Source organism: Pelodiscus sinensis, chromosome 24, assembly GCF_049634645.1.
Source record: "Pelodiscus sinensis isolate JC-2024 chromosome 24, ASM4963464v1, whole genome shotgun sequence".
Lineage (NCBI taxonomy): Eukaryota > Metazoa > Chordata > Testudines > Trionychidae > Pelodiscus > Pelodiscus sinensis.
In genome coordinates, this window is record NC_134734.1 from 3,782,260 (window position 1) to 3,799,247 (window position 16,988).

The 16,988-nt window shown below is 59.8% G+C and overlaps 1 protein-coding gene across 1 annotated transcript; it reads right to left on the minus strand.

Moving 5' to 3' along the window:
• Window positions 1-13,005: 13,005 nt before the first annotated feature.
• LOC102456526 (free fatty acid receptor 2-like) lies at window positions 13,006-15,939 on the minus strand. The gene is made up of 2 exons (XM_006118129.4): window positions 15,732-15,939; window positions 13,006-15,522 (listed from the first exon to the last, which is right to left on the minus strand). Exons 1-2 carry the CDS (start codon window positions 15,739-15,741, stop codon window positions 14,516-14,518), a joined length of 1,017 nt encoding a protein of 338 aa, XP_006118191.3. The 5' UTR covers window positions 15,742-15,939; the 3' UTR covers window positions 13,006-14,515.
• Window positions 15,940-16,988: the final 1,049 nt, after the last annotated feature.

Consider the following 16,988-nt stretch of genomic DNA (forward strand, 5'->3'; position numbering starts at 1 on the left):
GCAGACTCTGGTCCTGAAGGTCTTTTTATAGGGGCTTTCTGGCCTCTGATTGGCCCGTTCCTCCACAGCTGGTCTAGCCTCCCAGAGGACTTACCTATGGCCTTTTCCTGGGCTGGGGTGTGGCAGGACAACAGGGCTTCCAGCAGGGGGCCTCAGCGCCTGGTCCACCCCATCCCAGGCTCCTACCAGGTTAATCTTATGGGGGCTGAGAGGTGGCTCTGAGTTTGCCCCAGAGGCAAAGGTGCTGCTGTCTGGCTGCCGGACGTTGCACCGACCGATCTAAGGGACAGGTCCCGGCATGGAGACTAGAGCCAGGCTGGCACACGGGCACGACACTGGCAGGCCTGGCAGATATTCCAGGGCTGGTGGGGCTGCAGGCCATTCAGGGTGGCTTTGATCCCCTCGGGCACTGCCTATGCTGGGCAGTCAGCCTGGCTGTCCCCTACCCAAGGCCAGAAACTCTGGCAACTCCAGACACTTGCCCTGCATCTAGGGGTCTAGGACACACGTACTCACCGCCCCCACCCAGTGCCCACTTTTTGTGCTGCGACCTGCTGAGACTCCAATGTCTGGGGCGGACTGTGGGGGTAGGGATCGTTCCTGGGCACTGGAGATGGGGGCCAGCAGGCCATTGCCTCCCCCACTTGAAATGGGTCTAAAACACGGATGGGAAAGAGCCTGGTATGAAACCCGCCCTGCCACATCCGGGGGATATGGCAACACAATGTGAAAATCCACACATCCTCCCCTGTCCGGATGCCACTATTCTAGTGCTCGGTCTGTAGCTCGGACCGGTCAAATGGCTGGTTAGCTCGGGCCCTGCTCTGCGTTGTGCCACATGCAGCGTGCCGGCTGGATCCTGCTCTGCGTTGTGCCACATGCAGCGTGCCGGCTGGATCCTGCTCTGCGTTGTGCCATGTGCAGTGTGCCGGCTGGATCCTGCTCTGCGTTGTGCCACATGCAGCGTGCCGGCTGGATCCTGCTCTGCGTTGTGCCATGTGCAGTGTGCCGGCTGGATCCTGCTCTGCGTTGTGCCACGTGCAGTGTGCCGGCTGGATCCCGCTCTGCGTTGTGCCACATGCAGCGTGCCGGCTGGATCCTGCTCTGCGTTGTGCCATGTGCAGTGTGCCGGCTGGATCCTGCTCTGCGTTGTGCCACGTGCAGCATGCCGGCTGGATCCCGCTCTGCGTTGTGCCACATGCAGCGTGCCGGCTGGATCCTGCTCTGCGTTGTGCCATGTGCAATGTGCCGGCTGGATCCTGCTCTGCGTTGTGCCACGTGCAGTGTGCCGGCTGGATCCTGCTCTGCGTTGTGCCACATGCAGCGTGCCGGCTGGATCCTGCTCTGCGTTGTGCCACGTGCAGTGTGCCGGCTGGATCCCGCTCTGCGTTGTGCCACATGCAGCGTGCCGGCTGGATCCTGCTCTGCGTTGTGCCATGTGCAGTGTGCCGGCTGGATCCTGCTCTGCGTTGTGCCACGTGCAGTGTGCCGGCTGGATCCTGCTCTGCGTTGTGCCACATGCAGCGTGCCGGCTGGATCCTGCTCTGCATTGTGCCACGTGCAGTGTGCCGGCTGGATCCTGCTCTGCGTTGTGCCACATGCAGTGTGCCGGCTGGATCCTGCTCTGCGTTGTGCCACGTGCAGTGTGCCGGCTGGATCCTGCTCTGCGTTGTGCCACATGCAGCGTGCCGGCTGGATCCTGCTCTGCATTGTGCCACGTGCAGTGTGCCGGCTGGATCCTGCTCTGCATTGTGCCACGTGCAGTGTGCCGGCTGGTTCCTGCTCTGCGTTGTGCCACGTGCAGTGTACCGGCTGGATCCTGCTCTGCGTTGTGCCACATGCAGTGTACCGGCTGGATCCTGCTCTGCGTTGTGCCATGTGCAGTGTGCCGGCTGGATCCTGCTCTGCGTTGTGCCATGTGCAGTGTGCCGGCTGGATCCTGCTCTGCGTTGTGCCATGTGCAGTGTGCCGGCTGGATCCTGCTCTGCGTTGTGCCACATGCAGTGTGCCGGCTGGATCCTGCTCTGCGTTGTGCCATGTGCAGTGTGCCGGCTGGATCCTGCTCTGCGTTGTGCCATGTGCAGTGTGCCGGCTGGATCCTGCTCTGCGTTGTGCCATGTGCAGTGTGCCGGCTGGATCCTGCTCTGCGTTGTGCCACATGCAGTGTGCCGGCTGGATCCTGCTCTGCGTTGTGCCATGTGCAGTGTGCCGGCTGGATCCTGCTCTGCGTTGTGCCATGTGCAGTGTACCGGCTGGATCCTGCTCTGCGTTGTGCCATGTGCAGTGTGCCGGCTGGATCCTGCTCTGCGTTGTGCCACATGCAGTGTGCTGGCCAGATCCTGCTCTGCGTTGTGCCACGTGCAGTGTGCCGGCTGGATCCTGCTCTGCGTTGTGCCACATGCAGTGTACCGGCTGGATCCTGCTCTGCGTTGTGCCATGTGCAGTGTACCGGCTGGATCCTGCTCTGCGTTGTGCCACGTGCAGTGTACCAGCTGGATCCTGCTCTGCGTTGTGCCATGTGCAGTGTACCGGCTGGATCCTGCTCTGCGTTGTGCCACGTGCAGTGTACCAGCTGGATCCTGCTCTGCGTTGTGCCATGTGCAGTGTGCCGGCTGGTTCCTGCTCTGCGTTGTGCCACGTGCAGTGTACCGGCTGGATCCTGCTCTGTTTTGCCACATATTATGCCATGTGCAGTGTTCGGTCCAGGCTGTGATGCTTATAAGAAGCACGTGGGATTTTTTTCGGGGGATATGGCAATGTGCCACATTTATTGAGAACACAACATGAAAATCCACACATCCTCCCCCATCCTACTGCCGCTGTTCTACTGCCCAGTCTGTAGCTTGGACCAGTCTAATGGCCGGGTAGCTCGGGCCCAGGTGGGGGTGCCGCATTCTGTCTGTTCCAATGCCGTGTGCCGAGGCTGATCGAGACGGAAGCCAAAGTTTCATGGAAAAACAGCCCATCCTCTCTAGTAGTTCTTTCCCATTGACGTCTATGGGTTTTGCAGCATCATGTTGCAAACCATTACTCTGTGATGAGTAACAAACACCCACAAGGTCTCTGTCAGGCATTTTTACAACTGAAATACCCCCGGCAAAGTGAGGAAACACTTGGACAGAGCCAGACAAGTACCCAGAAGTCACCTGCTTCAAGACAGGTGACAAGGAAAATAACAGAACACCCACTAATCATCACCTACAGCCCCCAGCTCAAACCCCTCCCGTGCATCACTGACAATCTACAACCTCTCCCGGAGAACAGTCCCTCCCTCTCACAGCCTTGGGAGACAGGCCAGGCCCCGCCTACAGACAACCCCCAACCTGCAACAATTACTCACCAGCCGCCACACATCACACGTCAGACATACTCCCCCAGGAACCTACCCCTGCAACAAACGCTGGTGCCAGCTCTGCCCACACATCTGCACAAGCCACACCACCACAGGCACTACCCACATCAACCGCCACATCAGGAGCTCATAACAACTGCACATGTGCTAATGTGATCTGTGCCAGCAATGCCTCTCTGCTGTGGATATTGACCAAACCAGGCCGTCTCTGCGACAAAGGATAAATGGACACCAATCAGACATCAGGAAAGGTAACCCACAGAAACCCGGAGGGGAACATTTTAACCTGCCTGGACACTCAATCATGGATTTAAAAGTAGCCAGTCTGCTACCAAGGTATTTCACCACCCAATTAGAGAGAGAGACTGCTAAACTGGAATTCATTTACAAATTTGACACTGGTGCCCTGGGCTTGAATAAAGACATTAATTGGTTAACACACAACAAAGCCAATTTCTCCTGCCGTTGACATTCACATTTTCACATGAAAAACTATGAATGGGACACATCAAGCCCACTTAATTAGCTTCATTAACACGGCTCCTACAATTGACAGGTAACTGTTAAATCTCTATATATCTTGGATTCTGTTATTTCCACTCCAACTCATCTGATGAAGTGGGTTTTACCCATGGTAGCTCAGAATCCTATATATATTTTGTTAGTCTCTAGGGGCACGTCTACACAGCAGGGCTAAAGCCGAAATAAGCTATGCCATTTGAGCTACATCAATTGCGTAGTCACGTCAAAATAGCTTATTTCAGCTTTTGGTGCTGTGCCACGTGTAGCGTGTCAGCCGGATCCCATTCTACGTCATGCCACGTGCAGCGTGCCGGCTGGATCCTGCTCTGCGTTGTGCCACGTGCAGCGTGCCGGCTGGTTCCTGCTCTGCGTTGTGCCACGTGCAGCGTGCCGGCTGGATCCTGCTCTGCGTTGTGCCACGTGCAGCGTGCCGGCTGGTTCCTGCTCTGCGTTGTGCCACGTGCAGCGTGCCGGCTGGATCCTGCTCTGCGTTGTGCCACGTGCAGCGTGCCGGCTGGTTCCTGCTCTGCGTTGTGCCACGTGCAGCGTGCCGGCTGGTTCCTGCTCTGCGTTGTGCCACGTGCAGCGTGCCGGCTGGATCCTGCTCTGCGTTGTGCCACGTGCAGCATGCCGGCTGGTTCCTGCTCTGCGTTGTGCCATGTGCAGCATGCCGGCTGGTTCCTGCTCTGCGTTGTGCCATGTGCAGCGTGCCGGCTGGTTCCTGCTCTGCGTTGTGCCACGTGCAGCGTGCCGGCTGGTTCCTGCTCTGCGTTGTGCCACGTGCAGCGTGCCGGCTGGTTCCTGCTCTGTGTTGTGCCACGTGCAGCGTGCCGGCTGGTTCCTGCTCTGCGTTGTGCCATGTGCAGTGTGCCGGCTAGATCCTGCTCTGTGTTGTGCCATGTGCAGCGTGCCGGCTGGATCCTGCTCTGCGTTGTGCCACATGCAGTGTGCCGGCTGGATCCTGCTCTGCGTTGTGCCACGTGCAGCGTGCCAACCAGATCCTGCTCTGCGTTGTGCCATGTGCAGTGTGCCAGTGGGATCTCACTCTGCATCGTGCCACATGCAGCGAATTGGCTGGATTCTGCTATGTGTCATGCCATGTGCATTGTGCCAGCCAGATCCCACCATGTGTCATGCCACGTGCAGCGTGCTGGTCAGATCCCACTCTCTGTGTCATGCAATGTGCAGTGTGCCAGCCGGATCCCATTCTGTGTCATGCAGCGTGCAGCTTGCCAGCTGGATTCCACATTCCATTGTGCCACATACATCATGCTGGTTGAATCCTGCTCTGCATTGTGCCACATGCAGTGTGCCGGCAGGATCTCACTCTGTGCCATGCCACGTGCATTGTGCCAGCCAGATCCCGCTCTGCGTTGTGCCATGTATAAGGTGCCAGCTGGATCCCACTCTGTGTAACGCCACGTTCAGCGTGTCAGCTGGATCCCTCTCTGTGTCATGCTATGTGCATTGTGCCAGCCAGATCCCGCTCTGTGTTGTGTCACGTACTAGGTGCCAGCTGGATCCCGCTCTGTGTTGTGCCACGTGCATTGTGCCAGCTGGATCCCGCTCTGTGTTGTGCCACGTACTAGGTGCCAGCTGGATCCCGCTCTGTGTTGTGCCACGTGCATTGTGCCAGCTGGATCCCGCTCTGTGTTGTGCCACGTACTAGGTGCCAGCTGGATCCCGCTCTGTGTTGTGCCACGTGCATTGTGCCAGCTGGATCCCGCTCTGTGTTGTGCCACGTACTAGGTGCCAGCTGGATCCCGCTCTGTGTTGTGCCACGTGCATTGTGCCAGCTGGATCCCGCTCTGTGTTGTGCCACGTGCATTGTGCCAGCTGGATCCCGCTCTGTGTTGTGTCATGTACTAGGTGCCAGCTGGATCCCGCTCTGTGTTGTGCCACGTGCATTGTGCCAGCTGGATCCCGCTCTGTGTTGTGCCACGTACTAGGTGCCAGCTGGATCCTGCTCTGTGTCATGCCATGTGCAGTGTGCTGACTGGATCCCACTCTGTGGGGTGAGCCCACAGAGCAAGGAGATGGGGCTGGGTGCGGAGCCCCAGACATGAGGCCAGCAGCTGGGAGCAGGTTCCCCTGTGAGGTGAGGGGCTGGAGGGTGAGGGAGGGCTGGGAGCAGGGCATGGGGGGAAGCACCCCAGTTTTTCCATGAAGAGCCAGTATCTGGTGGGAGGTGGTGGTGTCAGTGCCCCTGCATAAATCCTGGGGTTGCTGTAGCCCCTCCCCCCCCCCCCGCATCCCCACTTCCAGCACCTAGGCTCCTGCACGGCAAAGGCCAGAGACCTGCCCCAGGAACCCCAGAGCCGAGCTAATACCAGCCCTGATCTGAACACTGGGAAGTGGTTCCGCTGATGAATGACGCTTGTCGGGACAGAGGTTGCTCTGCACGGACCATGCGACCCAGCCGCACTTGGCTGCCAAGGGAATAACATCGCTGGGGAGTGTGTGTGCTCAGTTCCTCATGTCGCCGGCAGGCGTCTGCACCAGCAACAGCCATACCGACTGTATCACCAACACAGGCACTGTGGAACAGGTGACACAGGACAGTGCCTGGCAGCAACAGGCAATGTAGGAGAGCACCTGGCAGCCAGCAGCAGGTGATGTGGGACAGCGCCCGATGGCCAGTAACAGGCAACATGGGACAGCACCTGACGGACAGCAACAGGCTGCTTGGGACAGTGCCTGATGATCAGCAACAGTCTACTTGGACAACGCCTGGTGGTCAGCAACAGGCGAAGTAGGACAGCACCTGACAGCCAGCACCAGGCTACTTGGGACAGCGCCTGACAGCCAGCAATAGGCAACATGGGACAGCACCTGACAGCCAGTACTACGCAACGCAACATGGGACAGTGCCTGATGGCAACAACAGGCAACATGGGACAGCGCCTGATGGCAACAACAGGCAACATGGGACAGCGCCTGATGGCAACAACAGGCATCATGGGACAGCGCCTGATGGCAACAACAGGCAGCATGGGACAGCGCCTGATGGCAACGACAGGCAACATGGGACAGCGCCTGACGACCAGCAACAGGTAAAGTGGGACAGCGCCTGACGACCAGCAACAGCTGATGTGGGACAGCGCCTGACGACCAGCAACAGCTGATGTGGGACACTGCCTGACAACCAGCAACAGGAAAGATGAGCACCACAGTGTCTGCACTGACATGATGTCACCCTACCTGCATCGATGGATGCTCTGGGGCCCTTGGAGGAGGCATTACGGAGATAGGGGAGGGGCAGGTTCCTTCGGTGAGAACAAAATGTGAGTGTGGATGGTGCCAGGGCTGGGTGACAAGAGCCGCTGTGCTGCGTGCCCAGCGCAATCCAGCCCAGCCCCTGTGTCTCATCTGAGTGTCTCTAGCTTCAGCTCCTGGCGCAGGATCGCGTCCGACCCTCCTCTGCTCAGTCACCAAGCCCATTGTTAGAGATCTGAGCTCCATGGCGCTGCCGAGACACAGGGATCAGCTCCCCTTTCACCTCCCCTTTGCTCTGCCAGTGGGTCCTGCATTACCCACTGGACACAGATTGTCTGATCCTTCCATCCCCCCCCTCCCCCCCGCCTGTGTCCACCTCCGACGATCTATCAAACCCTGCTGTTCCCAGTCCGCCCCTCTGAGCTGGGTATTTGGGGGTCTGCCGGCAGGATACTATAAATAGCTGGGGGAGGGGAGCATTGCAGTCGATGGCCAGGGGCTGCTGAGCATCAGGCTCAGCTGAGCTGGTCCTGGGGGCCCGGCACGAATCGGTGGGAACTGTCGACACGGCAGCTCCCCTGCAGCCGGAGAAGAAGCCCCAACAAGCCTGGGGTCGCCCTCGCCCTGCACTTGGGGACACAGGCCAGGCCACATCACCCCGCGCTCCCCGCCCCCCCGGGAACCTCTCAGGGGCAGCTCTTGCCTGGCTTTGCCCTGTTCCCCCAGCAAAACTCCCGTCCAGTCCCCGTGGCGGGTGCACCCCAGCACATCAGCACAGCACAGCCGCCCGGTGCTATTCCGCATCCAGCCAGCCACGTCTTTGTTATCCAAGCCCGCGTTCGGCGCTTCTCCCCTGGGGCTCCGTCTGGGACATCACAATTGCTTCACGCATCCCAGCCTGCCCTCCGCCCTCCGCCAGCCGCCAGAGCCGCTAAAAATCCCCGTCCGTCACCGGCCTGTGTCTGGACCTCCTAGGTCAGATCCCCCGCTCCTGGCGCCTGATTTATCTCCCTCCCCAGCTGCAAGATCCATGAGCGAGCGGCACCCTCGCCCTTCGTGTACACATGGCGGGGGGAGGGGGAGGGGCTTGACCCTCCCTGCACTTTGTTCACAGGCAAAATAAGCCCTTCCAGTCAGGATGTTGTGGAGAGCCAGCACGGAGCCCGCCACACACCAACCCCCTGTATCCCCAGGCCAGGGACCTGCCCCAGGACCCCCACGGCCGAGCTGGTAGCACCCGGCCAGCCCTGATCTAAGCACTGGGCAGAGGGAGCAGGCCCCAGGCCTCCAGGAAGTCATTCAGCTGATGAATGACTCTTGCTGGAACAAAAGTCTGCTCTGCACAGACCAGGAGATGGAGCTGCACTTGGCCACCACGGGAACAACATGGCTAATGAGTGTTCATGCTTGGCTGCCCATGTCGCTGGCAGGCATTTGCACCAGCAGCGCGGGTAGCAGCTGTATCACCAGCATGGGCACTATGGGACAGCGCCTGACAGCCAGCAACAGGCAATGTGGGACAGCGCCTGACAGCCAGCAACAGGCAATGTGGGACAGCACCTGACAGCCAGCAACAGGCAATGTGGGACAGCGCCTGACAGCCAGCAACAGGCAATGTGGGACAGCACCTGACAGCCAGCAACAGGCAATGTGGGACAGCGCCTGACAGCCAGCAACAAGCAATGCTGGACAGCACCTGACGGCCAGCAACAAGCAATGTGGGACAGCACCTGACGACCAGTAACAGGAGATGTGGTACAGCACCTGACAGCCAGCAACAGGCAATGTGGGACAGCACCTGACGACCAGTAACAGATGATGTGGGACAGCACCTGACGACCAGCAACAGGTGATGTGAGACAGCACCTGACGATCAGCAACAGGTGATGTGGGGCAGCGCCTGACAGCCAGCAACAGGCAACGTGGGACAGCACATGACAGCTGGCAACAGGCGATGTGGGACAGTGCCTGATGGCCAGCAACAAGCAATGTGGGACAGCACCTGACGACCAGTAACAGGTGATGTGGGACAGTGCCTGATGGCCAGCAACAGGCAATGTGGGACAGCACCTGACGACCAGCAACAGGAGATGTGGGACAGCACCTGACGACCAGCAACAGGCAATGTGGGACAGCACCTGACAACCAGTAACAGGTGATGTGGGACAGCACCTGACGACCAGCAACAGGCGATGTGGGACAGTGCCTGATGGCCAGCAACAAGCAATGTGGGACAGCACCTGACGACCAGTAACAGGTGATGTGGGACAGCGCCTGATGGCCAGCAATAGGCAATATAGGACAGTGCCTGACAGCCAGCAGCAGGTGACATGGGACAGCGACTGACGGCCAGCAAGCAGCGACGTGGGACAGTGCCTGACAGCCAGCAACAGGTGATGTGGGACAGCGCCTGATGGCTAGCAACAGCCAACATGAGCAATGCAGCATCTACACTGACACAGTGTCAACCAAACCGCACTGAGATGGACGCTCCGCCACCCTCTAACCCTCCTCTGCTCGGCCGCCAAGCCCACGGTGGTGCTGAGACACGGGGATCGGCCTCGCGGGGCCGCTGCTGGGATTTCTTGTGGTTAGTCACCAGGCCCTTGAATGCACTGAAACCTTTGTCACGTTGTGACAGAGTGGAAGAGAAGCCACCCCTGCCCAGAGGGGCTCGTGTCTCAGAGAAGGCGACGAGGAAGCAGGGTCCACGCACGGATCAGCCGTTAACAGGGTTGTTTTTTCCAGCGTCCATGGTGGCAGCAGCCATCAGAGCAGCAGAATGCAAGGACTGCGACTCACCCGCCTTCTCACCCCCTTGTCCGAGTAGCTCTCCTTTTGCGTCTCCCTCGCCGGCTCTACCCTTCCCAGCAGCCCCGGGCCCGGGGTGCCTCAGACCGTAGGCTAAGGAAGGCTAACCCCCTCCCTGACTCAGGATGTGGCTGTGCCCACACTTCCCGTTCCCACGCCAGCCCAACCCCCCGCCTGACACTGGCAGGGCTCAGCTCCAGCCAAGGCTGAGGGGTCTCGGCCGGCCGCCAGGGGCTGGGGCAGCCAGGTGCAGCTCTGGGATCGGGCCAGCCAGGGCTGGATTATCCATCAGGCACAACAGACACAGGCCTGGGGCCTACGAGAAAGCCGAGGGCCTAAAAAAATGTCAAAATTGACTCAAAGTGAGAAAACTGCTAAATCAGACCTGCCAGTTTGCTGCCTTTAGACCATAAGCAACATGCCAGTAACTATTGGGCGTATGGGCCACGGGGCATTTCTCCCTTATCTATTTGCATGTCATCTGATTTACAGGCCTATGATGATGAGGGTGCCTGGGGCCTCCGAAGACCCGCCGGCTCGGGCTGGGCCGTTCCCTGGTGATGCCCCCAGTGGCCGCTTGCCACCAAAGCAGCCTCTGAAAGTCAGGAAAGGCTCCAGTCTGCCCCCCCTCGCGCCCCCCCATCATTCCCCCTGGGGCTCAGGTGTGAGGTGCTGGCGCCCTCTGGTGGATGGGGCTGGCTCTCTCCAGGACCCCAGGGTGGCTCTCCAGAAAGGGGCAGTCGGAGCGGGAGGGGACGTGGGGGAATCTCTGGCAGCTGAGCTCTGGCCATGGACTGAGGATGCTGCGTAGCTTGGGACCAGCCTCATGCCCACTTAGGGGGCCTGTCCAGGACTTGCTGGGAGAAGCAGATGGTGTCAGAGCTGAATGACTCCTTCCAAGCAGATCCGGACCTCCCCCCCCCCCCCCCACCTCCCGACCCTGCCAGTGCCTTTTCCCAACTTCCCAGAGCCCGCCTCCGCTGCCTGGCCTAGTCCCTCATCCCCGACCCTCAGCCCCTGCCAGCCCAGCCCTGAGCGCCCCCCCAGCTCTGTGATACTGGGATGTAGAGTGAATGCTGATCGCATGGTCTGGGCCAACCCTGTGGTTTGTAGAGGCATCAAGCCTGCACGGAAGAGAACATCTATCTGTCTTGCCATCGGGCCCCAGCCCGCCAGATGGCCCTGGAGATTCACAGCTACGTGCAGAGATGCAGGCTACAAATCCCCAGCTGCACACGCAGGCAGATTGCAGCTGATAAATCACCGGGCACCAGCCCTGCCTGCTGGGGAAAGCCCCCGCCTCCACCCCGGCGGCACAGCGCCCCCTGGCGCCACATTGCCCCACCCCCACCCCTGCAGCACAGCGCCCCCTCGTGCCACATCGCCCCACCCTACCCTTGCGGCACAGCATCCCCTAGTGCCACATTGCCCCGCCCTACCCTTGCGGCACAGCGCCCCCTAGTGACACATCGCCCCACCCTACCCTTGCGGCACAGCGCCCCCTAGTGACACATCACCCCACCCTACCCTTGCAGCACAGCGCCCCCTAGTTCCACATCGCCCCACCCTACCCTTGTGGCACAGCGCCCCCTGGTGCCACATTGCCCCACCCCTGCAGCACAGCGCCCCCTTGTGCCACATCGCCCCACCCTACCCTTGTGGCACAGCGCCCCCTGGTGCCACATTGCCCCACCCCTGCAGCACAGCGCCCCCTCATGCCACATCGCCCCACCCTACCCTTGCGGCACAGCGCCCCCTGGTGCCACATTGCCCCAGCCTGCCCTTGCAGCACAGCGCCCCCTGGTGCCACATTGCCCCACCCTACCCTTGCGGCACAGCGCCCCCTAGTGCCACATTGCCCCACCCTACCCTTGCGGCACAGCGCCCCCTAATGCCACATCGTCCCACCCTACCCTTGCGGCACAGCGCCCCCTGGTGCCACATTGCCCCAGCCTGCCCTTGCAGCACAGCGCCCCCTAGTGCCACATTGCCCCACCCTACCCTTGCGGCACAGCGCCCCCTAGTGCCACATTGCCCCACCCTACCCTTGTGGCACAGCGCCCCCTAATGCCACATTGCCCCACCCTACCCTTGCAGCACAGCGCCCCCTAGTGCCACATTGCCCCACCCTACCCTTGCAGCACAGCGCCCCCTAGTGCCACATTGCCCCACCCTACCCTTGCAGCACAGCGCCCCCTAGTGCCACATTGCCCCACCCTACCCTTGCAGCACAGCGCCCCCTAGTGCCACATTGCCCCACCCTACCCTTGCGGCACAGCGCCTCCTAGCTCTGCCCTGCAGTTGGCACCAGAGTTCATTCCACTTACACACATACACTGTTTCCTACAACTGCATTAGTGTGGTGCGAGTTTGTGCAGGTGTGTGTGTGTGTGTGTGTGTGTGTCCCCACTGACCCCTGCTGGATGGGATGGGCCCTGTGTCCCTGTGTGTAAAGAGAAACACACCCCTCCCCCATTCTCTGCTACCCACAGCTCTTCTTTGGGAGGGGGTGGGAGCCCCTGGGCGTGGGGGGGAGGGGCTTTACAATTCAGCAGGGGCGGGGCGCTCATGGTGCGTGTGTTCACCGTGCTCGGCTGGGGTTGTGTGTTTGCTAGCAGCTGCTTTAGGCAGTGAGATGTGCTGGGTCACCGCCACATTCGTAGTAGGAGTCAGAGCCAGCACTCCCCCACTCCCACCCCTAACCCAGGAGCTGGACAGGGGACTGAGCTGGGGCGGGGGGTGTTTACAGGGGGCTGTGTGGATGGTTTCTGCCCTGCGGAATCCAGGGGCAGTAGGGGCAGGAGAGAGGGGGTGCTCACAGTGACAGAGTCCCATGGCCTGGGACCTGGGAGATCCCCAGCAGCTCCGGGCCCTGCCTATCCCAGTTATCCATTAACCCCAGTTAATATCAACTCCTCGGAGACACTGTTTGTTTACATGCCATGCTGGATTCACGCCCTGCAATTAATTAAAAGGAGCCAACAACAATACCTGTGCGTCCCACTTCCTAGCCAGGTTCCCCTTCCTGGAGAGAACCCAGGCCTGCTGGCTCCCAGCGTCCCCGGCTCTAGCCCAGAGGCCAGAAGAAAAATAAGAAAATACTCTCGCTTGGATCATCAATCAATTATTTTATTGAACAGGTAGCTAAAATCACTGCCCCGGGGGGTGCCAGACCCACCAGCGAAGGGAGGGGGTGCAGGATGTTGTGCGAGGGAGATCTCAGCTCTGCGACCAGACCTGGGACAGACCCACAGTGGCCAGTGTGTGTTGTACGTGAGCCTGCTAAGCACCCATCCCCACCCGCCTGGAGGATAACAGCCCTACTGCCGCTGCAAAGGGCACGCTGCCTTTAGATCCCACCAGCTCTTCACGGTGGTGCTAGAGGTCTGGCCTCCAAACCCTGCTCAGTAACCCAAGTGGTGGACAGACTTCGTTGTTCCCTGGAAAATGGGGGGGTCGGCTTTAGGTCCCTTGGAAGGGACGGTGCTTCGGGTAAAATGGGCGAGGCTAGGGGTTAGCCTCCCCAGCCAGCCCAGGCCCATTGCATGGGGCTCCAGCAGCAATTTAAAAGACCCAGGGCTGTATCTGCAGCTACTACCACAGTAGTGGCAGTGGCAACCAGAGCTCTGGGCCCTTTTAAATCACTGGCCCCTTGGGGCAACTGCCCGTTTGCCCCCCCTCCCCACAACCCCCTGCCTCCACCAGTCAGAAGCCCTAGACCCAGCCATGCCGCTTAGGCAGAGCGTTCTGTATTGATGGTGCAGGTCCCAAGTCCAAATCCTTCCTGTCTGCACGGCGGATAACAGCCTTACTACTGCCGCCAGCTCACAGCACCGCTGCTTCAGCTCAAGCACTAGGTTTCTGGGCTGTGGCTTCTTGCGTTCCAAACCCACCGAGACACTAACTACATTTCCACAGAGGCCACCACACGCTAATACCAGGGGCCAAGGAAGAGGCGCTCTCTCGAGTTCACCAAGAGCAAACTCAGGCCTCACGGGGCCTGGCCCTTGTTTCTCTCCCACTAAAAAGCTCTCCCCGAACCAGACAGAGCTCAGCCCAGCCTGTTTCTCCTCCCTGAATCAACCCCCGTGTGGTTCCTCCTGTGCAGTTATGGCCTGTAGTTACTCACTTGCCCGTGGGCCCAGCCATGGAGAAGGGAAGAGCAGGAGTGGGTGGAGGGCGCCAGGATGACCCTCCAGCTGAAATAGGTCCATATTTGGCCACCATGGCAACCCTGCCCTGGAGAGAGGCTGGATTCTTGTGGAAGGAAGTTGGGTCACCCACTCCAAAGCTGACTTCGGACAAAGTCTGGGGGATGCTTGACCAGAGTTTTGCTTGCGGCCCGGCAGTGGCAAAGGAAGGCCTTGGTCACCATGGTGACCCCAACCTCCGCTTGACCATAGTCTCCTGAAGCCTGGTTTGGCCAACGACTCTGAAGCTCGTGTAGGCCAAAGCCCTGTGGAAGTTGGGCACCAGCTCCAAGCCCAGCTGCATGCTGGCGTCTAGGAGGTGCAGGGAAGGACAGAGGATGCCGTCCCCGGCACAAGGGCAGGATCTCTTGCTCCTGTGGCGCCCGGGACAAGAAAGAGCAGAGGGGAGGTCTCATCTGGAAAGTCACGTCGAGGATTCCTCCGCCTCGTCCACGCTGGGACCCTCACTTTTCCTACCCCCTTCCCTGCAGCGAGCCAAGCAGGGGAGATGGCACCGGGCCATGAGGGCGCTGAGTTTGTGCCTCATGCCGGACAGGCAGTCGGCAAAGGCATGTTGGACAGCGGTGGAGGAGAAGTAGAAGATGGCGGGGTCCAAGGAGGCATTGAGGGTGGTGAGGAGAAGAGCGTAAACCCTCCAGGGGGGGCTCTCGTTCTGGACAAAGCCCACCACATGGGACAGGTTGTAGGGGGCGAAGCAGACTATGAAGTTGACCAAGGTGGCCACCGCCAGGCCCACGGCGCGCCGCTTCCTCCGGGCCGGGATGTTGGGCAAGGCCAGCAGGATGCGGACAAAGTTAACGTAGCAGAAGACGGTGACGGTGAAGGGGATGCAGAAGAGGACCAGGAAGAGCTCCAGCCGGAAAGGCATCAGGATCTGGAGCTGCGGACAGGAGAAAGTGTCATAGCAGTGGGATTTATTGAGTGTTAGCGCAGTCCCATTGAGCCGCTGGTCATACCTCTGGATAATGTAGACGATGCTGCAGTGGCTGCAGGCCACTGCCCAAAAGATCAGAGAGGCGGCAACGGCATAGGCTGGCCGGCGTCGGAGCTTGTACTTGATGGGGAAGGCCACCCCCAAGTAGCGCTCGATGCTGATGGCCATGAGGAAGAGGGAGCTGATGTAGATGCTGCTGTAGTAGATGAAGTTGGTGAGCAGGCAGATGAACTTGGGCAAGGGCCACTGCATGTTGTAGGCGGCCTCCACCATCTTGAGGGGGAGGAAGACGAGGAGGACGATGTCGGAGACGGTGAGGTTGAGCAGAATGATGTCGACAGGGGCGGGTTTCTGGCGGACCTTCACCAGGAAGGTGTAGAAGGCCAGGAGGTTGGACGGGAGGCCGATCAGGAAGGTGAAGATGTAGACGGTGAGAACCAGCGGGATGGAAATGGTCGAGCTCATCTTCTCTTCTTCTGCAAAGGAGAACGAACTCGTCAGCTGCTGCAGGAACCCAGGAGTCCTGGTGCCAGCCCCTCCCTCCTCCAGCCCATTAGATCCCACGCCCCTCCCAGAACTGGCCATAGAACCCAGGAGTTCTGGCTGCAGACTTCACTGTCCCCACTAGCCCCCCTTGTCCCCCCTGTTGTGTGGATAAAATCCAGGGGGTCCACACTCCCTTTACCCGCAGCCATGTGAGCCAGCTCCGGCCTCCCGGTGCATTAGCTGACGCTAGACATCTGGCTGGAATTTATGGAGCCGGCTCCTGTATTTATTTAGCTCAGTTTCCTGTTTAGCCAGCGGCGGGTGTAGCTGGCTGGGCGGGGGGGGGCAGCTGAGGATTGATAGGAGGGGCTGCGGCGCCCGAGATCGCGTGAGTAAACACAGAGATGGGCTTGAGGAGAGAGCGCTGAGTGGGCTGCCTGGAGGACAGGGAAGTGGCTCTTAGAGGGAAATTCTGAAAAATATCGTCATGGAAGGAGGAGGGAAGTGCGGTCTAGTGGTCAGTGTGGGAGAGCTGTCCAGAGACTGTAAAGAGCAGCCCGCCAGGATTCCCAGGAATAAGGCATCCGGCACCTGCACCCCAAAAGGGCTGGGGGGTCCTCACCCCAAGCTGTGTAGGGCCCCTCCTTCCCTGTGGTGCGGGCAGCTCTACTCCTGCCTCCCCGCACTGGGTATCGATCATTAAATAGCCTCATTACGGAGAAGTTGATAAACCTGCCATACAGTATGTTGTTGCCTGGCTGTGACCCTTACCGATGGCTGCAGGAAGGGGTCTGTGCTGGGGCCAAGACTCCTGGGTTCTGGCCCCCGCTCTGGGAGGGAAGTGGGGCCTAGTGCGCAGAGATGGGGAGCCTGGACTGCTGGGTTTTAGGGCTGGGTGCGTGGGCCAGCCGGCCCCTCTCTCTGTGTCGTGCCCTCCTGCCAGCAGAAACCATCAGTCCTTCCGCTCTCTGCTGTCAGGAGAAACCCACTTCCCCGCCTGGCCTGGTCTCTTGCTCAGATGTGGTGGTGGGAGATGGAACCGCGATTAGATCAGCCCCGATTGTTGGGTCCCAGAACTCTGACTAAGGGAGCTGCTCCCAGACGGGGGCAATGAGGCCAGGCAGGAATCGCCTCTCCGGTCTCTTTGAGCAGGGGATCCATTCTGTGGGGGTGTCTTAGCCATGCCCCGCCTCTTGACTGGCACCCGACAGTTCTGGGTGCCCCCATCAGCAGATCATCAGCTCTCCTGTCTCGGGGCTCCTCTCCCCCTTCCCCATCATGCCGTCACTCCGCTGAGCTAGGCACATTTCCCCAGCCGGCTTGGCTCAGCGCTGATCGCTTGGTGCTGGATAAGCGCTTCTTAAAAGTAGGTCACAGACCTTCCTGCACCCCCCTTTTGCCGGTGGAAGAACAGAGGCTTGGAACAGGAAATGGCCATGTGCGGGGAATGAACCCA